Raw genomic sequence first — 25,525 nt, forward strand, 5'->3', positions numbered from 1 at the left:
TTTTTTCAAAACAATTGAGACATATAAAATATAAATAAAAAATAAAAATCTAGAGTTGTGTTTGTCGCCTTTGAAATGGAGAGTTTTTTAATAGTTCAGTTTGACTTCGACGTGGTCATGGGGGATTGTGAATTTTCCCCGCACGCAACGTTTGAAATTTCAATTTTTACAACTTTTATTTTGAAAGACATCCAAGTATACACATTTATTTTTGTAAGAGAATTGTTAAAAATAATTATAACATTATAGTTAATATTTAAAAAAATTATATATAAAATATATTTAAAAAATAATTTCAAAGGGTTACTTTAATAGGCACATTTGGAAGTCTAAGAAGAATATTTTTTTTTTAGATCTCAGGTTCAACACTCATTAATGTAACAAGTTTTTTAATTAGTTCAAATAGAGAGTGAAATTAGTCTTCTGAGATTAGAGAGGTGTGTGTGAGCTTGCCTAGATATTCGATCATTAAAAAATATATGTATATAAAAATTATAAATATTTTGATATTAATACCGGTGAGATTTATAAAAATATGAAACAAATGGGTATGATGTTATTTAAAAATCATCATCGTTCATAACTAATTTTGAAAATTTATGTCAATTACATTGCTTACTCAAACAAAATAATAAGGGCAAATTACATATACACCCCTCGAGGTTTGGCTAAATTACAGATACCCCTGAGGTTTCGGAAATTACATCCCGCCCCCTGAGGTTTGTATTTTCATAACAATTTGCCCCCTGAGGTTTATATTTCATAACAAATAACCCCCTAATTTCTTATGCAAATATAGTATTCAGGGGGGAATTCGTAATTTCTCAAACCTCAGGGGCATCTGTAATTTGGCCAAACCTCGAGGGGTGTATATGTAATTTGCCCAAATAATAATAATAATGCCTAGAAATTACAAGACAAAAATGATTTTAATAAATTAAAAATACAATAATTATTGAGGAAGTGGGAAAGACATTTTAGTTTCATTTTCTAATTATTAAGTTTAATTTAGAATAAATTATACCAAATAAATTCTTTTTTTTTTTCACAAAAAGAATACTTTTTCATCACACTGATGTCACTTTGAATGAAAAATGTTATTTACGTAGAATATTTATTTTAATAGTGCTGTAAAAATGAAACGTAAGATATATATATATATATATATAGTCAGAGTTAGTGTCTTAATTATTATTATTAGTTTTTGAGATCGAAAGGAAAGTTTGAAACAGACAAACAGGGATTATAAAAAATTAGTATGACGTTGAATATGGAGAATAGCCATCAATTGATCCAAATGTTTGGCGACTTGGTCCGAGCCCTGATGGCAGCCCGGATGGACTAACCAAAGCGATGGGGCGGACTATGACTGAACTTGGTCTTGAGGCCTTGGCCCATTGACCCAACCCAACCCATTAGTAGGGCCTGCCTTTGCCCCTTAATTTTTTTTGTGAGCTCTGCAATTGGATTGAATTTGTTATTCCATCAGTTTTTACAGTTATTTTTTTTAATGGTCAGTTTTTACAGTCTAGTAATGCCTATTTGGTAGGGTTTATTTTTAGTTTAATTTAAACTATTTTGATATGTTTGGTTTAGTTTAACAATACAGCTTATAGTTTTTTGTAAGTCAAAAATCAACTTATTCTTTGAGTGGGAAAGAAGAAACTTAATTTATAAGTCAAAAATCAGCTTATATTCACAGCTATAAAGCTGTTAGGCTATAAGTTATAATCACTTTCCCACAGCTCTACCAAACGGGGCCAATATCAATCTAACAATCGTAGTAATAGTAAAAAAAAAAAAAAGAAGAGAAAGAAAAAAAGTATTTTGCTAGAGTTCTAAGTGGATGCAAGTGAAAATTGTAAAGAATTTGATTGAGCAATTAAAATCTTGTTTGACATAACCTATTTTAGTTCATCTTTTTATCTTTTTTTGTCACATCAATCAACATTTTTTCTCTATTTTCTACACATCTTTTTATAAAAATTAAAAAAATACACTTATTTCAGACATTTCAAATCACGACTGAGACTTACGGATAAGATCAGTCAAGTTACGACTCCAATAGTCTATTATCAATATAGAAACAAATGAAAGCTTTTGCATAGTAAACAACTTCATTTTTTTTAAAAAAATGAAAATTACAATTATTTTGAATAGTTTTCATTAAAACACAATTTTTCTTTGAAATCCAACATTAAATATTTAACAATAAGTAAGAAATTTGTGAGTTATTACAACTTTAGCGGCCGTTTGCCATGCATTTTTTTAGTTGATTTTTTGATTTTTTAGTTATTTTAATTTATTTTGACAATTCAATTAAAAGCTAATTTTTTAGTTTTTTGATTTTTTTAGGTCACATTATCTCTTTATTTTTTTATACGTTTTTTCAAGAAAATTTAAAAAGTTGACTTTTAACTACTTCATAAATATAGGCCTTGGCTTCGGTTAAAAAGTTCATTTTTTTATTTTTTTTTATTTTTATAAAAGAAAAAATGAAATGATTAAGTTGTTTGGGATGATCTTAATAAGTGTACTTTTCAACTTTTTATGAAAAAATGTACAGAAAAGTAGAGAGATAATTCATATAGGGGTGTTTTAAAAAGATGGTTAAAAGTTAACTTTTTGAATTTTTTTTAACTTTTTGACTTTTTTTGTGAGAGAAAAAAGTGAGTTAAAAGATGAAAATTGACTTTTAATCAAATTTTCAAAATAGGTCATAGTTTAACTCAAACAAACTAGTACCAGTCAATTTTTAATAAAATATTTTAAATTTTAGTAACACAAATTATGATTATCCAACTAAATTTAATTTGAAGCATTAAATTAAATTATCAAGCAAATTATTAAAGAAAAAAATGCTAATGAGAGTGCATTAACATTGATAAATGTATTAAAAAATATATTTGGGATTTGTAATATAATTTTGTGGGTATTTTTCTTCCTACCCAAAAATTGCAAAAAATAAAAAACAATTTGAAAAAGCAACTTTCAGTTACGCGCCCATGTAAAATAAAAAAATCAAAAACAAAACAAAACCCTCAACAGTCCCCACTTTCCCTTCTCCCATTTTCTCTCTCATCATCATCATCACCATCTCTCTCTCTCTCTCTCTCTCTCTCTAGCCGTCTTCTTCGCCATGGAAGACGACCATGGAGTCTTAGATCTAGTCAAAGAACTAGTCCACCGATTACTCTCCACTCACCCAGATTCCCAATCCTCCTCAACCCCAACCCCAACCTCAATCTCAAACCCTAGTAGTACCATTAACACTACGAATTCGATCCAACAACAACAAGCTCTCAAGTACGCTATTCGCATTCTCTCCAGCCGAATGACGCCCTCGATCACGGCCGACGAGTCCTCCATGGCCGAGTCCATCAAGCGCCACCTCGCCACTCAAGGTAAACCCTCCGATGCCCTAACTTTCGCCGATCTTCATTCCAAATTCGCTTCCAAAACCGGCCCAGGATGCATTAAAAGCAAGTGGGCTGTGCTTTATTTGCTCAAAGTCATCTCCGAGGATCGGAAGAGCCAAATGGTTCGATCTGATTCTAGGGTTTCTACTGGATTTTTTGCTTCCACAGTGTCCGGTGGACTTCCGGCATTGTTTGATGCTGAAACTAATGATTATTCTAGGGTTGTTAATGATAATTCTAGGGTTTTGCATAACCAGGGAAAGGTAGAAAAGGGTTGGAATGGTGGGGTCTTGATGGTTTCTAAAGACCCGGAAAATATTCGTGATATGGCATATAGGGAGTTTGCCAATTTGTTGAGGGAAGAGAATGAGGTGTCTGAAGAGGTTTTGGTTAGGGATGTGTTATATGCTTGTCAAGGTATTGATGGTAAATTTGTGAAATTTGATAAAATTTTTGATGGGTATGTGTTACCGGAAACTGTTCAAGTACCAAGAGCTACTAGGATTATGGTTCGGAAGCTTTGTGAGCTTGGGTGGTTGTTTAGGAAGGTTAAAGGGTATATTTCAGATAGTATGGATCGCTTTGGAGCTGAAGATGTTGGGACTGTAGGGCAAGCCTTTTGTGCTGCACTTCAAGACGAGCTTTCTGAGTACTATAAGTTGTTAGCTGTGCTTGAATCACAGTCAATGAATCCCATCCCTTTGGTTTCAGAAACTGCTAGCTCAGGGAACTATCTTTCTCTGAGGAGACTGTCGGTTTGGTTTGCTGAACCAATGGTGAAAATGAGGCTCATGGCTCTTCTTGTTGATAGTTGTAAGGTGTTAAGGGGTGGGGCAATGGCTGGGGTAATTCATATGCATGCCCAACACGGTGATCCACTTGTGCATGACTTCATGAGGCGATTGCTTCGTCGGGTTTGTTCTCCTCTTTTTGAGATGGTGAGAAGTTGGGTTCTAGAAGGGGAGCTTGAAGATGTTTTTGCTGAATTTTTTGTGTTGGGTCAACCAGTGAAAGCCGAGTCTCTTTGGAGGGAAGGTTACAGTCTTCATGCTGGAATGCTTCCTTCTTTCATATCACAGTCTCTTGCTCAGCGCATTTTGAGGACTGGGAAGTCCATAAATTTCCTTAGAGTTTGCTGTGAGGATCGTGGTTGGGCTGATGCTGCAACAGAAGCTGCTGCAGCCGCTGGTACCACAACTACAAGAGGGGGTCTTGGATATGGTGAAACTGATGCACTCGAATCTCTGGTCACTGAAGCAGCAAAGAGAATAGACAAGCATTTGATGGATGTTATGTACAAGAGATATAAATTCAAAGAACATTGTCTTGCAATTAAGCGATATTTACTACTTGGGCAAGGTGATTTTGTTCAGTATTTAATGGATAATGTTGGGCCAGAATTATCAGAGCCTGCTAATACTATCAGCTCATTCCAGCTTGCTGGGTTGTTGGAAAGTGCAATTCGGTCATCTAATGCACAATATGATGATCCTGACATATTGGATAGGTTAAGGGTCAAGATGATGCCACATAATACTGGAGATAGGGGTTGGGATGTTTTCTCTTTGGAATATGATGCAAGAGTTCCACTAAATACCGTGTTTACAGAGTCTGTTATGTCAAGATATTTAAGAATATTCAATTTTTTGTGGAAACTTAGGCGGGTGGAACATGCACTTATTGGGGCTTGGAAGACAATGAAACCAAATTCAATTACTTCACATTTTTTCAGTAAGCTGCAACATGCAGTTAAGATGCAGTTACTTTTGACATCAAGGCGATGCCAAGTTCTTTGGGATGACATGAACCATTTTGTTACAAATTTGCAGTATTACATCATGTTTGAAGTCTTGGAGGTGTCATGGTCTAATTTTTCGAATGAAATGGAAGTTGCTAAAGATCTTGATGATCTACTTGCGGCCCATGAGAAGTATCTACACTCAATTGTTGAGAAGTCTCTTCTTGGAGAGCGATCTCAAACCCTTTATAAGTCCCTCTTTCTTTTGTTTGACCTTATCTTGCGATTTCGAAGCCATGCAGATCGGTTATATGAAGGAATTCATGAGTTGCAAGCAAAGTATGGATCTTTCTTTGTCACCATTGTTTAGCCTTTAGATTTATTGGTAAAGTATTTGTTTGATTGGCTTACCTGAATGTCATTTATATGCAGAACTGTGGAACCCTCTCGAGACAAGAGCAGAACACGGTTGCATTCAAATGACAAAACATCGAAGCCTGGCTCATGGATTAGTGAAGGCCGTAAGGCCCTAATGCATCGTGCTATTGAATTTCTTCAAAATATGGAACAAGACCTAGATGCAATTAGCAAGGAGTATTCATCATTGCTCGAGGGGTTCATTTCTCAGTTGCCTATGCAGCAACATATTGATTTGAAGTTTCTGCTTTTCCGGCTTGACTTCACTGAATTTTATAGCCGGATGCACCCTAACACGTAAAGAAAGCTGTCAGTACAGTGTTTTAGTTCAGGGAAATGTTTTAACAGTCCAAACTGTTACAGATTGTCATTTGTTTCACCAATTGCTAATGGGTAGATGGCCAAAATCATGCAGTGGCCAGCTGACTTCAGGACCTAGCACTTGCAGTTAGTATGCTGTTTTTAGGTATTGTGGTTTTTCTTCCGTAATCTTTTATCATTCTTACATGTATTTGTTTCAATAATTATTCAATATCTTGTTCTTGTTTTTTTCTCTCTTTTTGCCCTTAGTTTGACGCTATTGTCTTTCTTACTCTTCAGATGGTGTTTGTTCTGGATGGTGTGTGGAAGATTTCAAGGAGTTGGAGTTATACTGCTGTGACTAGATCAGTGTGTCTAGATCAGTGTGTCAATAAGCTGTGCACGTGCATTGTATTGTTTTTGATGGTCCAATGACATATGATGTGTTCTTCCGGCTTTTGCAAGCTGTTCATGTTGAGTTTGTGTATTTCTGTACCATAGTTCTGTATTGGTTTAATGGTAAGCTATGTGTGCTGATTGTTTTTTTTTTTTTCTTTTTTTTTTTTTTTTTTTGCATCTACACTCCACATTTCTGTGCCTTTAAATTTTGTTGTATTGGATTATAGAAATTGTTTTCAAAATGATGTATAGGTTATGTGTTTAAGGCTATGCCTTTGTTGAAGTAGAATTTTTGTTAGGTGGTTGTGGAGTTTTGGGAATTTTAAATCAGTTATGAGCTTTTTGATTTGAAATGAATGGACACAAATCTGCTATGTTATTCTGTATGGATTTTTTGAACAAATTCTGTTAATATACCATCATCACTTCCCATATCATACAATCATACCCAAATCAAAATAATTATTTCAACCCAGGTACAACACAATATGTACAACAAAGCTCATGCTTACTCGTAAATGAGTTCATCTCAATTCATGTTTTAATTCAATCAAAGATGATATGCTAGACAAGCCTCAACAACCACCCCATTTCTTTTCTTTTCTTTTCTTTTTTAGCAATTCAGAAGAGCCAAACACACAGCACATCAGCAAACAGACAGCACAACCGTTTAAAATGAATAAATTATTAGATTCAGCAAATTAAAGGATCCCCTAAACAATTAACTATTGGCAATTAGTCTTTAGCTTCAATGCAAGGCTAAATAGCTCTAATGAACAACCCTGAAAGAAAGAATGTCTACTTTCTCTAGATTTAACCCTGGAGCACTCCTGAAGTACGACAAACATAGGATAGGCAGGAATGAAGAAACTTCTCAAGCTTCACATTGATTATCTAGAATTTTGTTGAAGGGATTTTTAAACGTGTCATAAAAATACAAAGCACCCATGAGAGTAATAGTCATCATGTACAATCCAAAACTCGAGCAATGCGGCAATATGAGACAAAAATGGGAGTCCATAAATTTTGTTTCCCCATTTTTGGATTCTTTCTCTAAATTACTAGTACAAATTTCACAAATTATAAATTCCTTTGCTATTTTACCCTCTCTTTTTTTATTCTCCTCCCTTTTCCTTCCTCGCCCTGATCCCCCAAGTAAGGTTCCTCACTACCTACAATTGAAGATTCGGGTGGCCTGAGGGTGTTTTTGGGAGCACTTATCCAAGGGGTATCTGCAATGGCAAATCTCCATAAAGCACTGACATGTTCAGGCGAAGCATACTCAATGCCTACACGAGGACCAATTAGCATCTTTTCTGGCTTCGGCCCATCTAAGAGTTCTAAACCACCTGGGGCATATACCCATTGAGTTGTGTCAGTATTAAATAAAGTTTGTGTAAATTGAGGAAGAACAGCATGAAAGAAAGCTTACCAGGAGTGAAAAGAGGATGGTTAGACCATTCCGTTGAAAGCCCGAGTGCTTGACCAACCTAGAAAAGTAGAAATCTTAAGCAATTTAAAGGAACCTAACTGTGCATAAAAATAAAAATAAAAATATAGTTTCTTTTGTTTCTCCTTGGGATATAATCATTATTTTGTGGACGGTTTTCTAGAATAGGTTAATTGATCTTCCTTTACCTTTTTTCAGTTTAGTTAGCAGAGACTTACGGTTAACAGCAACTCTAACAGGCTCTTTTATATTGTACTTATTAGGCATTTTAGCCAGTCAAACTACAAATTCAATTCTCCAACAGGCTACGTAACACACTAGGCATTATGCCTGTCTGCAAAGGGCTAGCAACGATTGGACAGCTCCAGGAGATTAAGCAAACACATTCTCTGTCCTCTAGCAAGGTAAATTCCTCCATTTACCATTTGCACAAATGCTACATCAGCAACCATATTAACACTAGGTGCACACTAAGCATGCCATGAAAAAAAAGTTGCACTTTTTATTGTGTATAGCATTTTTCTTTTAAAAATTGGTTGGAGTTCCTTTTCTTCATATAGCATCAACTATAAATAGTTTTTTTAAAGTACACACCGACTAAAATGATTAGGTAAAATAAAGAATGTACTTTTTTGTGTACTTCTACTAGGAAAGATGATTCACTGTGTTGGAGTTGCCAACATTAGAAAATGTACTTAACCAAGTTTGGAAGATCTTCTTATCAGTTTTTTTTTAAACCAGTTGGTAAAGTATGTCATGAAAGCTATGGACAAAATGTGATGGATTTTCCAATAAGTCCCTCATGCTCAATCCCATCTTACAATGCCAATTTAGCAAATTTTGCGTTAACCCATCTTACTTGACCAGACACAAGTTTGTGAATTCCATTTACAAATATGGAGGAAAAAGATCAAATAATTTCCTTTCCAGAATGTAACATGTACTGAAAAATTAACAATTGTGCACTGATGACTCAAACAGCATGTTTGACATATTTTACAAACATAACAGCATTAATAAGAAAGAGGGAAAAGAACTAAAACTAACCTTTCCAGGCCCAGAGAGAAGAACAGGCTTCTCAGTTTTCACACCACGACGCTGCTGAATAGTCTCCAACCCTGTCATTTGTTCATAGTAATTCAGATCATGCATTTAAATGGAGCAAGCTCCTCCCAGTGAAAATGTACACAATGTGGGCCCTTGTATAAGTTTTCTGGGATAGTGAGCTAACGAAATCCATCTCTTTTTCTTTCATTCTCTTTCCTCTTTTCTTTAATTTTCCTTTCCTCCCTTCAAGTGGGAAGTTCTTATGTTCCAGATCATGCCAAATTGTGGTTAACATGGGTGTTAGGCCAAAAGCTTGAGCAACTTTCTATGTCAAGTAATACTTAGTACTAGTCTAATGGTGGTCAATATGGGTGTAGTCTGCTCTTTGAGATTATAATCCTTTTTATTTTCTGCCAAGTCTTTTCACTTATCAAAAGAAATAGTAAATTAAGAACAAAGATCAAAAGCAATATATGGCAAGCCAAGTGAGGGCAGCAGTTGAAACTACCAGCAATAAAGAAAACAAAAATTACATGATTTTGCACGAGTAGCCATGGAAAATTACCACTGACAGGAGCACAGGAACGAATCAAGACAGCCGCACCAACTCCTTCTTTGTCTGCCACAACATTGAGCATGTTATGAAGACCATAGCAAAGGTAAACATATGCGTGGCCACCAGGTCCAAACTATTTCCAGAACAACCAATTACAAACATAAGAAAACAATTGTTACATGCCTCAAAAAATGTGTTTAGAGTTCAACTTCACAACAATCTAAGAATGTAACGAATAACATAAAGTCTAAAGATAAGCTCAGCATTGTTGTTTCCAAAACTTTTGTATTTCCAAAAACATTGTGTCAGTTATGTTTTCCATTTGTTTTGTTTGTGTTGGTGGTTTGTATAGTTGTGGTAGGGCTTGGGGCATCCCCTTGTAAATTTGTAATTTTTCTGTTTTATTTTATGTCTTATTCACCCAAAAAAAAAAAAAAAAAAAGAAAAGAAAAAAGAGTATGATAGAGAAGAATTTAATCTAAGTACATCATACTAGAGCCCAGAGTATATTATGACACTCATATTGAGAACCATAACTCTAGGATTCAAGCAATTAGGGACCCATTAGATATACCAATATCACAAACAATTTTCAAGCTAATTATTATGGCAAAAGAGCCACTTTTTATTCATATAATAGAATTACTGAGATTGTTGCACAAACATGGCATATTTTAGTATCTTACAACAGGGGCAGTTCTTGCCGTGACACCAAATCGACCGTGACAAGCTGAATCATTTGGTCTATAAGCTTCGACCTGTCAAGAATTCCAAAACCCACTTGACATTAAGCATATTCTTCAGAACAACTAATACAAATGGAGCTTGATTACAATAAGAATCTTCTCATTGGGGAATTTCGTCGAACACCTCTTTAGTTACCTCAGTAATCTGAAGAACAACATCATCTCTCCTAAGGTACTTGCCTAGAAGAAGTGGCGCGAGATCGAGCGCGTCGATTTGACAGAAATCGGGAGCCAAGATTGTTGATTTCTCGAAAGATAGATGATGGGTTATTGAGATTGAATCGAACTGGGATTGAGCTTTGACTTTGGGTTTGAGCTTTGATTTTTCGTGATCGTCATTGAACGCAAAACTTTCGATCGTCTTGTTGGGTTTGAGGACTCGTTTGAACCGTTGAGTTCTCTTCATTTCACTCATTGACATCAAACAAAGAAAAAAGGAGAAGGTTGTGATCTAAAACATATATATATACATGACTCGGGGATTTATTATGGTCTCATTTTGATAATTCGAACTTTTTAAAGTGTAAAACTCAACGAGTATTATATTTTAAGTTAATTAGATATCGATAGCTATGTAATTAAATTAGTTTTCTGTTAACTGTTTATTTTTATACAAAACTGATTTGATCACGCAGATATCGATATTCGATCAAAGTGATTTTTTACAGACATAGTACTCGATGAGTTCTACACATAAAACGATTCAAATTATCAAAACAAAACTCATAATGAGCCTCCAAAGACCCAACAATACTCTTCAATCTGGAGAGAAGCTCAACCCCACATACATACATAAATGCTGATGTTTGACTTGGTTGGGCCGTCTTGGCGCGTGTTCCTTGTTTATAGACAGTACATATAGCATTGCAATGCCAAAAACAAATTGAGATTTTTATTGATAAATCTCATTTAGGGATGTTCTAACTCAATAAGTTCAGAAAGGAAATTTATAACTTAATTAGTCCTATATGTTTGTATTTTTATTTTATGAAGTCCTTCTTTCTTAATTTTATATTTTTTTTGAGACTATTATACTCTTATATATTATGTTGATATATAATACACATAAAAAAGGAAATACATGTTTTTGTTTTGTTTGTCAGCATTATTCACGTTGATGATTCTGATTCAGTTAATTAATGTCGATCGTTTATGGTAGGGTTTCATTGTGGTAGGTTTTCAGTGTAGTGGAGAAAAGACGACAACGGGTTTCTGTGCCGTGAAAGAGAAGACGAAGATGACAGGTTTTTGTCTATAGGTGTGTTCGTTTTCGTAGTTTAGTGTTTGTGTGTGCTTTGGTTTGTTACGTAATCGTTATAGATCAATCGTTGATCGGAGGTAGAGAACGATTACAGATTTTTTTTTTCAATGTTAATATCATTTTGTTTATAAATGCATGTTCATTTATGTAAATGATTGCATGCTTCGTTTTTTATTCATGCGTATATTCTTGGATACATGGGTAATGCAAGTGTATGTTTGATGAATGAGATTTTGATTTTTTGCTAGTAATGCATATATATTTTTGTTATTTGAGTTTCGGATATTTGACAGAGATGCATATACAGTTGTTTGAACAAATTAATTGTGGTGGATCATTGGTGAAAGGTTGTTTTTGTTGATTGGTTTATTTTTTCTTCTTGTTTTGTGATTGTTTTCATACTATTTTTGTTGTATTTGGTGTGTCATCTTTATTTGGTTAAATAATTCAGATGATGTGAACAATGTAAATATTTACATATCATTGGATATAATGTGGTTGCTCACTTCCTTATTTTTGTATTTTTACAGTAGATAGATACCTTTATGTTGTTAGTGTGCTCATATGGGTGTAGTATTACTATAATAAACGTGGTGCGAAAGCTATCTTATTAACGTTTGGTGGAGTGTGTGTGTGTGAAAAATGGAGCGAGTTATTTATTGATTGTGTTTCATTGTTCTATCAGCTACCTAAGATTAATAGGTGTAATTGGATAATGGTGATGAACTTCAAAGTTTTTTCTTGCTTGCCAAATCAATGGGGGTTCAACATGTAGAGGTTGTTATTGAATTCAAAAGTGAAGTTGGTCAGTCTAGTAGCTCTAGGTCACTGTGTGTGGGGAGATGAGGATGTAAGTGATGGTTTTTTTATTTTTAGAGAGATTGAGATTTGTTAAATTTATAGTTCTATTGCTACAATTGTTTTTGATTTTTTGTTAACCTCAGCACATCATTAATCAGTGTTAATATGCACGTTATCTGTAATGGAAATTTGTCATTTGTTTTATTAATCAGTGTGAATATTCATGCATCCATATAATATTGAATAGTGTATATATTTTCACTGTGTTCATTCCACTATGCAAAATGTTAAAGTTCACATCAGACCGTTGTATTCAATCATATAATCACAAGCCACAATGTTTATTTGGATACAAAAATGATGTGAATATTCACTTTCTTGTTTTGTTTCATCTCTATTTGGTTAGATAATTCATATTATGTGAACAATGTAAATGTTCATATATCATTGGCTATAATATGGTTATTCAGTTTCTTATTTTTGTATTTTTGCAGCAGATGGATCCATTCATGTTGTTGGTGTGCTTATATGGGTGTAGTACTACTGTAATAAATGTGGTGCGAGCGTTATCTTATTCACGTTTCGTGGAGCGTGTATGTGAAAAATGAAGCGAGTTATCTGATTGTGTTTCATTGTTCTATCGGCTACCTGGGATTAATAGGTGTAATTTGAACAATGATGATGAGCTTCAAAGTATGTTCTTACTTGCCAAATCAATAGGGGTTCAACATGCAGAGGTTGTTGTTGGATTGGTGTAATGTTGGAATTGCATGGATAGTGATAATGATGAAGATGAGAATATGGGTGATGGTCTTTTTTTAATTTTTAGAGAGTTTGAGATTTTATGGGTCTTTTGTTTTTGGATTTCTCGGTTTTTGTCCTAGAAAATATGTATTGTCAATTAATGTTAATATTTGCAATTTCATATAATATTGAATGGTATATATGTTTTTATTGTGTTCATTACTATTATGCAATATTGATGATGTGAATATTCAAGGATCATTTTGTTTTTTTAGACACCCTAAATATTTAATTAATACCACAACTAATCATGATAATAATAATAATACTAATAATACTAATAATAATAGTGGGTGTGATAGTGAAATAAATAAATAATTTTCTGTTGGTATGCGATAAAGTGTAATTTAATTAGGGATTAGTTGGTTTATATAATTATGTTAAAGAACTGGGCCAAAGTATAATTACCACAAATATTTATTAGATAAGCATCAATCTATGAGATTTATGATCAAATCTATGGGGATTTAAGCTATGGCCATGTGTTGGCCTGAGGGCGCATTTGCCTCCCTATAAATAGGGAGGAGTTGTGCAAGAGAAGTGCGAAACATAAGAGGAAGAAAAAAAAAAAAGCACGCAAGATACTAGAGGTAGGAAACTTATAGTAAGAAGGGTTGTGATAGTGGAAAGTAAAGGCTAAGGGTCAATATTAAGGTGAGTTATATTATACCTTGAGTCATCATAATATATTTTACGTATGTTTTGATTTACCATAATTTATTTTATACAAGTTATGTTTTATAAATTATATTAATATTTCAATTACGTGGGTTATTTTCTGAACTCTACTTGTTTAAAATGAAACTCATGGATATATTTGTTTAAGTTTTAAAAAGTATTTGACAATGACTTTATAAACAATTATATTTTGTAAATACCACCACGGGAGTCCCACGTCTTGGGGGACTTAAATAACCATTGGCCTATGTTTGGCCACTTTGTGGTCCTTTGTTTGTCATGGATCCATTGACCTCTGTTCTGTTATGTTCTGTACCGTGGTGTAGACACCCCATTTTTGACTGTCCTCAAGACTTGGACGTCACCGCTCGAACATTCGGTGATTACTTATGTTTGTGTTTCGTTTTGAGTTCCCGGAGGTCTCGGCTACGCGCCTTGCCTCAGGATCTCTCAACTCGACTGTTCTGTGTTTGGTTTTGTACCAAACACTTGTGTTTTTGCTTCTGAGGGTAGAAAGTAGCTTGTTAGCTACCCGTGACACCCACCAGCCTTGGTTTGAGGCCACCGGCTATGTTTTGAGGCTACCGGCCATTGGTGAATTATACCATTGGCCGGTCGGCATTCAGTATGGCCGGCCGGCCATCTGTTTGGCCGGTAACCTCCTTTTCTGGCCGATAACACCTTTTTACCTTCTTCAGGCATGGTGCATGCTAGCTGTGCCAGCTGGAATGCACCAAATCTACCCCGGGGCATACATGTGGCTGTTTTGCCCTTTTTGCCCCCTTTTGGTCAAAGCTTCTTGAGGAAGCTTGACCCTTTGGCAAAGCTTCCTCAAGAAGCTTGCCAGCTATCCTAGCTTCCTCAGGAAGCCTTGCCCCCTTTGGCTCTTTTTTGTTTAGCTTCTTTGAGAAGCTTCAAAGCTTTTCCTTGTCTATATAAGAGCCTCTCCTCCTCCTTTGTTAGGGTTGAGCAAAAAAACCAGAGCTATACACATATATATCTGATATATATCATCCTCTCTCTCTATATCTCCCTCTCTCTCTTCATTTTGTGTGGTTTAAGGGCCTAAAGTGTGTGTTTGTTCTTAGTTTTGCACACAAACACACACTACTACACCATACTTCGAATTTGAGAGGCTTTGGGGGTTTGTTCTTGAGGTTTTGGACTGGTTTTGATCAAAAGAAGGAGGCTGCACTTGCTGTTCATCAAGGGTTCTTCAAGGGTAACTCTTTTACTTTAGATTTTCCAATCTTGCACTAGACTTTTTCCTATCTTGCTCATTGTTTTAGACTTTGTGTATAACTGAAAAAAGGCTTGTATTTGCATACTAAAGATATCTTATTAAGGTTGTTTTGGCATTGGGGGTCGACCTCCCCCTCTTAGGCCTTGTTTGGCTCCTTTTTGAGCTTCCTTTATTAAGTTTTGATTTCTTTGGTGTATTAGCCTTCTCACCATTGAAATCCAGTGGATTTTCAGTGGTGAAGAAGGGGGTTTGAGGTCTTGCATAGGGGAGGGACACTCCTCTCTCTTGGTCTCTCATTTTGTTCATGTTTTGGCTCATAAGGGTAGCATGTATGCTTGGTTGTATTTGGCCCTATTTCAGAGGTTTTTGGGTGTTATTTGGGCATATCTTACCTCTGTTTTTGGTCAGATTTGTGGTCCCTTACATGCATAATATACTTGCTTTGTATTCCCCCATTTTGTCTAGAAGTGCATCATGCATTTAGCCTATCATGCTCTTATGTTTTGGCCTAACTTTGTGAAGTTCTTAGCCATGTCTTACCATGCTTAAGGTCTGTTGGGTGTTGTTTTGATCGTATTTGCCATGTTTGGTATAGCCCCTTTGTATTTTGGCTTGTGAGCCTTGAGTGTGTGAGTCACTAGCATGCTTTAGTTGGGTTGTTTCAATGATTTGGAGTCATTTCATATGCCATTTCAGTCCCTAATCCATGCTTGTATGCTCACATTCATCATCACTTTCTTGCCTTGAAAGGTTGTTCTTTTGTGCCTTGGAAAAGATCATAATGCATGCCTTGTGATTAAGTCATTTGGGCTGCCATATCAGCGGGTTTTGGGGGCTCATTTTACATATTGAAACTCTGATTTGTATTGAAAAGTGCATGCCATGAGTGGTTGGGGTGGTTGTAGTAGAATGCTCCCTTTTGTGGCCTTGAATGCCCTTGTTTTGAACTCATTCCTTGGCGTGTTTTGACCATGATCTATGTATGCTTTAGTCTTGTTTTGGAGTCCCTTGGGACTGTTTTAGGTCATTTTGGTCCTTTAAGGTTTGGTTGACATAGCTTTGGCTTGACCCCCTTTATTGGCTTCAAGTGTTGGTCATTGTTGCATGCCTTGCTTGCATGTTTTGTTTGATTTGGCATCATTCTCTATTCATTTTCAGAGCTTAGCATGTTAGTTTAATGCCCATATATATCGCCTTTAAGTATGCTTAGAGTTGTCCCATTTTATGCTTAGGTGATGGACCTTGATGTGTGCATGCTTCCATGCATCATTTGTGCTCTTGTGCATCCTCTTAGGCCACTGTTTTTGGCGTGGGATGAGGTCCTCTCGCTTCAGTATAAGTCCATCTTTGCATATTTTGCATGCTTGCATGTTGCATTGCATTGGTTGCATACTTACATTGTATCATTTTCGCATGTTTGCATGTTGTTTAGTTTATGGCATTACATAGTCTTGTTGTATGCTTGATATGTCCATATTGCATTAGTCTAGCATTCAGGATTAGATAGTGTCATGTTGCATTAGCTTAGCATGTTCATGTTACCTTGCATGAGTTGCATCACTTTGCATTGTATACTGCATCCATGCATTACATTTGCTTGGTTTGGGGTGCCAAACCAAGTATGAGGATTGAGAAGTTTCATACTCCAAGTGATGTAACACGTCTCAACCCTCGGTCGTCAATCCCCTTGACCTTAAAATGATAGGGTGTTGGCATTCATCTCTTTTGGTTGCATGCATTTACATCAAGTTGCAAACTTGGCCTCTTAGGCCATCATGCATAAAAAATGCATAGTTGATGGCCCGAGGGTCGAGGGTCGTGCTCCCTTGAGTCCCTTGCATGATAGGGAGTGTGCCCATGCTCACATTTGCTTGAAAATTCCATGCCATACACTACTTGCCCTCTGCTGCTGTCAACTGCAGGTTTCAGCAGGAGGATTTGGCCGGCCGGTAGTGTTGACTGCCGACCGGTAAAGAATGTTTGGCTGAGAGCACAATATTTAGCCGGTGACCATTCTCCATGGCCGGTAGTATATTCTTTCAGCCGGTGGTGCTCCACAGCACTCAGAGAAACAACCTTGGGACTTGTGCAGTCTTCAGAGAAGCAGAACAGCCAAAGCAGAGGCAACTTGTGCATGGCAGTGACTTTCCGAGCGGAGCCGAGCACGCATTGCATCGGGCCCTCTTCCCGAGGCTGTTTACTGCTTTCATTAGATTAGTTAATTTGTTAATTAATTAATTGGTCTGTAATATTTAATTAGCTTGTAGGTTAATTAACTTGTATTATTAATTGGTCTGTAATATTTAATTAGCTTGTAGGTTAATTAACTTGTATTATTCTTTCGGTCCCTCCGAGCGAGGGCAAATCTGTAATAAGTGTGGGTGCGTGTGTGCATGTCTTCCAACCCCCACTTCTTTCTCCCTTTTACTTACCTGCTTTTGATGGTTAGTATTAGGACATGTTTACTTTAGCATACCTTATGCTATGCATGCGTGCATCATTCATTAGTCTTGCATGCACCAGGCTCGGCGCATCATACTAACTGCATAAAGTATTTCAAATCTAACTTGAATACATGCTACTTGTGCATTTTCACATGTCATTTATAGACTAGCCGAGCCTACTCTAGTGACATTCTGTATGCGTTGCATTAGGCATTTAAACATGGACTTGGATCATGCATGATTGCTAACATGTTCTTGTTTTGGCACGGAGTACTAGGTGAGCTCTTTATGCTTTAGCATCTCACATGAGTGCGAACGTTAACATGATAGTATGATTACCATGAGGCTAGATGCTTATGTGATATGAACTGCTTGAATGCTTGTGGGTGAAGGTTGGATTTTTTGAGTTGGGATAACTCATTAAAATCCGTATTTTAGCCTACTTGTGAGTAGCAAATTCCAAAGCATTTTCTAAACAAACGGATATGCAATGTTTTGTTCCAAATTAGGCGATTTGGTCTATACTTGTTTGCTGTGCGCATAATATAGTAAATCTAGGCTAATAATCGGAATAAGAACACATAACATTTTTAAAAACGGATATCACGGTTAGTAGAGGCCGATCTTCGGATCGGGCGAGAGGGGGTGCTCATAGCTGACCTTCCCCAATCGTACCCAAGCTCTCGAGCCGAGGCAACTTTGGTGATGACGGACACGTGACCTTTGGCACCGAGTCAGGGTTTCCTAAATTCCCTCATAAAAAATATTTAGGTGGCAACTCTGTATCTGGCAAAGCAGTCCATGTTTGACACTTCTTTTCAAAAATCTGTTTCTCAAAACGATTTGCCGGATTTGGACTCTTTGGTCCAGATTAAGAACCGTGACAATTTGAGAGTCCTGAAATGTAGTGAACCCAAAACGAACAGAACCGGGGAGGGGGGGGATTCCCTCCCGGGGCGTTCGGGGACGTCTACACGTGGTTATGGTTATTTATTTACATGATTTCTGTATTTCAGTTTCTGTCACTTTAAATAAATTGTTATTTCAAATTAAGTTATGTAAATTTTTTAGCTTAACTAACTATCTATGGTTGTTTTATGTTCCCTATACTCTTGGTATAATATTTCTCATTCTGCTATGTATTTATAGTTGCTACCCTTTCAGGTGACGAGATGTAAGGGAGACTCATAACCTCATATGGTGGAACCCGCACGATAATTTGATATTGAATCATTATTTTGTTTTTATTTTATTTTATTTATTTATTTTATTTTTTGTTTCCTTTTATTTTTACTCAGGGTCGGTCACTGAATAATAAAATAATAAAAGCCCTATAGATGTATTTTCTCTTATTAAAATAGTAAAATGAAATAAATTTTCTGTTTAATTATTTTTATTTCCATTTGTCTCCGCCTGCGCCATTTAATTTGCTAGCCCTAACCCCTGGGGTTGGGTCGTGACAAAGATGGCATCAAAGTAATTATTCAAAAAAAAAAAAAAAGAGCTATTTTAATTTGATTAGAAAGTTTGAAAAGTTATAAATAAATCTATAAATTAAAATATATAGCTAAATAAATATAATAAAATAAAATAAAAATAAATATTTATTTGCGACATTAGTCCTTTTATGTAAAATCTCACGTTTCTTCTGATGATGTAGGAATGTCCGAGATTAACCTTGACGAGGCATTTTGGGAGGAGCTCGGGGCCATTAATTTGGATGAGATTTTAGCAAAACACCCCGCCCCCACCTTACCTGAAGGATTGAGAGATTTAGAGGATGTAATTAGAAGACTGCATCCAAGCCTTGCCCAATTGATAGGTCGGCCAATCTATATACTGACTGATCCTACTGATGTCCCACATTTACTATGGAGGCAGAGCCGTGCCTATACACGCGGACGCTTTCTCGGACCCACTCGTGTCCTCGGCGTTGCCCTAGGATATGACCGCCCGCACTACATCGTAGGCCTTTTACCTCCAGATTTTGTGGCAAGAAGAGGAGATGTATACCCTGAGGACTATATTTTTACCACTGTCCCTAACCCGTTGGAAATTATTAATATTCAAAATGTTGATTTTAGTAAGAACTTGTCATATATCGAGACACCCGGCTGGATTGTTGATCGAGCATTTTTTGGATACATACAGTCTGTTCCCATTTTCACAGTCTAGACAACATGGATGTGTTTTGGTGTGGTCCAGTTAGGATGGAAATTTGAGCTTTTTATGCAACACTACTTTCCATGGTTGTTTGACCCATTTGACCCACTACTCTAGATTTGGTAGAAGAAAACCTTTTTGTACGCTAACTATAATGTGTTCTAATCCCTTTTTGTTGTCTTTTTTTGTTTTTTTGTACCACAAGGATGAGACACTAACATATTTTGACTATTGATCAAAGATGTAATATTAATTGTAAAAATAATAAAGTTGGTATTTTATATAGGTATAGATTGCACTATACATGCTTATATATATGCTGCATTATGAATGTAATGCCTCGTTTATTACTTTGTAGAATGGCCAATAATGGTAATGGAAGTGACTTGTCAGTCAGTGGCACTGAATCGATGGAAAGAGTGGTTATTAACTTTTTGCAAGCTTGGCAGACTAACATCAACAATGGGATGCCGGAATGACGTGAGGAGCTGGTTACCATAAAACAGTTTCAGGATTTAAAACCCACCACATTTACTCGCAGTCCTGGCCCAACGGTAGCGGACGCTTGGGTTAAAGACATGGAAAATATTTTTTGCACCCTACCCTGCACCGAAAGACAGAAAGTAACTTGCGTCACTTTCACTTTCAAAGATAATGCAGAGGAATGGTGGCTTCTCACTCTGGAGAAAAAAGAAATTGCGACTTTTGTGAGACCCCTAAATTTTGTAAATCATAGTAAGACCCTTACTTTTGAGTTATTATAATAAAGTCCTTAGTTTCTTATTTATTCGCAAAATTAATTCTAGAACTGAAAACGTATCACGGATGAACCCGTACAAACCCTTATTGATCTCCTTAACTTAGAAATCATTTCCAACACTCTAGTATTAATTATTTAACTCTCAAATTTTAGATTAGTAGCTTAAAATCTTAATTTTTGATTTTTATCATTTTCATTCAGTTGTGTGTCCTTTAATTCAAAGTAAGATTATTCGAACCAAATTATTTTTCCTAACATTATTTTAATTAATATTACACTTGAAATAGATATTCTAATCAATTCCAAACCCACACATTTTGTTTCAATTACATCTTGAGCCCAAATCATTCTTTATACATATAAAGCACACCTCCGATATTATAATTCTTTTTAAAAATATCTACAATATGTATATATATAAATAAATGAGAAAAGACCCTCAAATCTATATCACATGGCCAGCCACCCTAGCATATACACTTGTAGTGTACTTTTGGAAACAACATTGCATGATTCATGGAGGAAAATTTGACCTTGGTACCATAATTCAAGGAATGTTGTCCTGTACTTGTAACTATCTTGGTTCTACTTAAGCCTAACCCTAACTAGATCATGCCTTAATACATGATTAGGCTCCCTAATATTCCTTCATTCTATTACATTCCAACTAAATACATCTCAATTCCATTCAATTCCAACCAATGGGCATTTTGGACTTTTTACACCAATTTTATTATAAAAACACCACCACCCTCCACATGTTACACATCTCATACACGCACACACCTACACACTTAGTTGAGAGAAAGAAAGAAGAGGAAGAGAGTGAACTTTGGTAGTGGAAGAGAGGAAAAAGAGAAGAAATTGTGCAAACACTTCACTAGGCAATCAAGTAAGCCACAACACAACTCTCTCTTTCATTTTCCTTTTTCAAATACATGTTATTAGAAGTTTTAAATGGTATTTTTAGATGTGTTTTGATGGTATTCTCGTGTTAAAAATGAAAGAAGTTAGCCTTGATTCTATCCTTCTTGTATTTCTCTTAATCGATATAAGATTATCTTTTACCATATCAAACTCTCAAAATTTCCAAAGGCACACCTTTACCTTAAATTTCTGAGTTTAATACATATTATTTAGCAAGTTTTCATTACAAGAGAAATGGAAAATTTCCCCTAGTTGACCTTTTTTCTCACTCAATTTCTATTTTCAAGAACTGTGCCAGAAAAATCTGTTTTACATCCAACTTTCGAAAATTTTAGAAAAATGTAGAAAAATCTTCTAGACCTCCATTTTATGTCAACATCTTCCTTAAGGAGTTATCTTTCAATAAATATTGGTTTCATTGAAAACAAGTGAGCGATTTGTGAGAAACTCCGATTTTCGTAACGGTTGACAATCTGGACAGCGCTGGAGCATTTCTTAAATAACTAAAGATCTAGAAAATCTATCACATTTCTGAAACACGCTCTGAAAACTATATTAAATTCTCTACGAATCATAGGAAGGCCGAGTTTGGAAAAAATCTGAAATAGCCCTTTTGATTTTAATTTTTAAATGGTATTGAATCTGGAAATTTAGTTTTGCATGGGTATTTTATACTCTTGTGTTCATGAATATGTTGATTAATTGATGATCATGTCTTGGTATGATATTGCATGTGTTATTGTCATGTTCCTTATCTTCTTTATTTTAATGATGTTCATGCTTATGTGGATATTACTATCTTGTTGAGTTTGTTCTAACTTGACTTAAAACATTAATCCAAATGGAAAACTTAATTGAGATGGTATTGGGTTTTTGATCACTTGAATAATGAAGAGATGATAATGTGTTATGTATGGATTGATGGGATGTGCTCCCTAATTGAAAGTTAAGTTTTGCGCAAGTAGTTGTCGCGTAAACCCTAGAATGGAACGGACGTATTTGAATTTTTTGTAATGGTTTGATTGGTGAGATAAGGTTGGGTCCGGATGAGACATTCAGGAGGATAAAACTTTTTTGGAAGGATAAGGTTAGATTTTGGGTGATAAAACATTTTTCTTTTCGCTATCCCTTTTGAGGCCCTGTGGTTGGCGCTATGAAGTGTACAACCGTTGGTAGGCATCCAAGGTAAGTTCTACAACAAAGCAGTGAAAGGGGGAGTTTCGAATAGTCCGGTGTCCAATTCTTGTGGTTGGGAGGATGAAATCTCTTTGGGGGATTTCTAGAATACTAACCGCTAACATTATAACCTTGTTATCTATTTGAATGACGTGTTCCTTTCCTCTATTATTGGAATTACTGTTATTGACTTGAATATTATGCTTCACCACTTGCTTACTATAAATATGATGGTGTATTGGATTGGAAAAAATGGATGGAGTGTGTGTGTGTGTGTTTACTGGGCATTCAAAACTCATGGCGTTTCATGCAAGGTATTGAAGACTATTAGATCGATTGATAGCAAAGCTGAAGCATTTGATGACGTACGGCTACCCTAGGAGGATTAGAAACTAGTTTGTAAAACATGTTTTGAGATTGTAAGTGAGAGATCCCATGTTGTATTTAAGACTTGATTTTGTAATTATTATATATACATATCTTTTATATTACCTATTCCTAATTGTCTCTTCGACTTATGTAGACCTTGTGTTAAGATCTTGTTAAGATCTGTTAAAGGGGTAGCTTTGATATCTAAGGTGGTTAGACTTTGAAGGGAGGCTATATTGACTCCTCCGACCTTCCTAGGATCTTGCTTGGTTATTATCCAAAGGACTCATTAGTGACATTTCCTACTCTTGTAATCTTAGATAAACCCTGTATTTAATTGTTAATATATTCTCTGATGTTCCCGATTTTTGGGGCGTCATAACTTTGGCAAGATTCTTGAAAGTATTTTATGAAAAATACTTTCTAGATTCATTGCGGGAACAGAAGGCATCGAAATTCATATATCTAAAGCAAGGAACCATGACAGTGGCCGAATACGAGAGAAAGTTCACACAACTCACTCAGTTTGCGACATATGTCATCCCTAGCAAAGCTCGAAAAGCAAGAAAATTTGAAACAGGATTGGATGCTGAAATTAAAGATAGGCTCGAGATTTTGAAACTGCCAACCTATGTGGAAGTGGTAGACCGTATGTACATTGTAGAAAAGGGGATTAAAGCCTCACATTTCGGGGAACCAAACCAAAAGAAGCGATTCTGGAAAAGAGACAACAGAAGACCTAGTGTTGCGCCTCCTAAAAAGGTGAATACATGCACAACCAGTTCAGGCAATCAAGGTCCTGCCAACCCCTGAGGTGGCACTATTCCAATTTGTCCTACTTGTGGGAAGGCTCATTAGGGACATTGCCATCGAGACATGGGAGCATGCTTTAAATGCGGTCAAGTTGGCCACTTGTTGAGGGATTATCCGAAGCTAACCAATCTCACAGCCAGCTCCTCTGGCCCAGTCAGAAAACCCGCAGGACTTGGAGAAGAGATGAATGACCAAAAATGCCAAGGAAGGGCTTTCGCCTTGGTACATGGAAAACTAGAAGTTATCGAAAACATTGTGTCAGGTATACTTTTTGTCTATGGTCATTTAGCTCACGTTCTCATTGACTCTGGGTTAACTCATTCTTTTGTTGCACCACACTTTACTACTAAGTTGGCATCAACACCCAAACCATTAGGATATATATATTGTCTGTGTCTTTTCCTTCTGGTAAGTCTGTCTGTAGTGCTGATGCGTACAGATCATGTACTATATCCCTAAAAGGAAAAACCTTATATGTAGACTTGATTCTTCTCCGCATTGGGAACTTTAATGTGATCTTAGGTATGGATTGGCTGGCTGCCAACCACGCTTCCATTGATTATAAAGCTAAAAAAGTCTCCCTTAGGTTACCAAACCAACTCAAGCTTATCTTTGATGGGACTAGAGTTTCCAACCCTCCTTGTATTATATTCTCCATGGCAGCCCAACGACTCCTAAGGAAGGGTTACTGCAGTTATATTTGTTATGTGATTGATAAGCAAAAAGAGGCTCCCACCATTGATGCAATTCCAGTAGTACAAGAATTTCTAGATGTTTTTCTTGAAGATCTACCTGGTACCCTAGTTGATCAGGAAATCGAATTCACCATTGAAACTCAACTTGGTACCCAACCAGTATTAAAAGCCCCTTACCGTATGTCAATGGCAGAATTGAAGAGCTGAAGACTCAACTCCAAGAACTACTGGACAAAGGCTTCATTCGACCTAGTACCTCACCCTAGGGAGCTCTAGTATTGTTCGTGAAGAAAAATGATGGCACAATGAGGTTATGCATCGATTACCGGAAGTTGAACAAGGCCACCATCAAGAATTGATACCCTCTGCCACGAATCGATGACTTGTCCGATTAACTTCAAGGCGCCTAAATATTCTCAAAAATTGACTTGCGATTGGGCTATCACCAACTAAAAGTCAAAATGGAAAACATCTAAAAGACTGCCTTCAGAACCCGTTACGGGCACTACGAGCTTCTTGTCATGCCTTTTGGCATCACAAATGCTCTAGCAGCCTTCATGGACCTTATGAACTAAGTGTTCAAACCCTATCTTGATGAGTTCATCGTCGTTTTTATTGACGACATCCTCATATACTCCAAGTCACCAGAAGACCATGAGCAACGCTTGCAAACGGTTCTACAAACACTACGTGATCACAAACTTTATGCCAAGTTGAAGAAATGCGAATTCTGGATCACTAGTGTACACTTTCTCGATTACGCCATGAACAAAGATGGCATCTCGGTTGACCCCAAAAAAGTTGCAACAATCGTAGATTGGCCACAACCTACTAATGTGTCAGAAATTCGAAGTTTCTTGGGTCTGGCTGGTTATTATCGACGCCTCGTGCAAGATTTATCAAAGATAGCATCACCCTTGACACAGCTAACTTAGAAGAACACACTCTTTGAATGGACTGACAAACATGAGCGTTGCTTTCAAGAATTAAAAAGCGGACTTGTGTCAGCTCCTATACTAGCACTCCCTACAGGAGTAGATGGGTTCGTAATTTATAATGATGCCTCATACAATGGTTTGGGTTGTGTTCTTATGCAAAATAGAAAAGTCATTGCTTATGCCTTACGCCAACTAAAGACTTATGAGAGGAACTACCTAACATATGATCTGGAATTGGCTGCGGTGATCTTTGCCCTCAAAATCTGGCATCATTATCTCTACGGTGCAACCTGTGAAATTTACACTAATTACAAGAGTCTTAAATATCTGTTCACATAGAAGGAACTGAATATGAGACAACGACGATGGCTAGAATTTATG

General features: G+C 36.2%; 3 protein-coding genes across 3 annotated transcripts; 2 read left to right on the forward strand and 1 right to left on the reverse strand.

The window, feature by feature from the left end:
* Positions 1 to 2,855: 2,855 nt before the first annotated feature.
* Positions 2,856 to 6,423, forward strand: SPC98 (spindle pole body component 98). Its single transcript, XM_082890749.1, has 3 exons — positions 2,856 to 5,496; positions 5,590 to 6,040; positions 6,175 to 6,423. Exons 1-2 carry the CDS (start codon positions 3,140 to 3,142, stop codon positions 5,873 to 5,875), a joined length of 2,643 nt encoding a protein of 880 aa, XP_082746875.1. The 5' UTR covers positions 2,856 to 3,139; the 3' UTR covers positions 5,876 to 6,040; positions 6,175 to 6,423.
* Positions 6,424 to 7,135: 712 nt separating this feature from the next.
* Positions 7,136 to 10,541, reverse strand: LOC114260467 (DNA-3-methyladenine glycosylase (MAG)). The gene is made up of 6 exons (XM_028200605.2): positions 10,209 to 10,541; positions 10,013 to 10,084; positions 9,336 to 9,459; positions 8,771 to 8,841; positions 7,706 to 7,763; positions 7,136 to 7,622 (listed from the first exon to the last, which is right to left on the reverse strand). Exons 1-6 carry the CDS (start codon positions 10,491 to 10,493, stop codon positions 7,369 to 7,371), a joined length of 864 nt encoding a protein of 287 aa, XP_028056406.1. The 5' UTR covers positions 10,494 to 10,541; the 3' UTR covers positions 7,136 to 7,368.
* A 13,033-nt stretch (positions 10,542 to 23,574) lies between these two features.
* LOC145801536 (uncharacterized) lies at positions 23,575 to 24,413 on the forward strand. Its single transcript, XM_082893306.1, has 2 exons — positions 23,575 to 23,822; positions 23,936 to 24,413. Exons 1-2 carry the CDS (start codon positions 23,575 to 23,577, stop codon positions 24,411 to 24,413), a joined length of 726 nt encoding a protein of 241 aa, XP_082749432.1.
* Positions 24,414 to 25,525: the final 1,112 nt, after the last annotated feature.

The sequence above is a fragment of the Camellia sinensis genome, chromosome 10, assembly GCF_055761805.1.
Source record: "Camellia sinensis isolate YWXY chromosome 10, ASM5576180v1, whole genome shotgun sequence".
Lineage (NCBI taxonomy): Eukaryota > Viridiplantae > Streptophyta > Magnoliopsida > Ericales > Theaceae > Camellia > Camellia sinensis.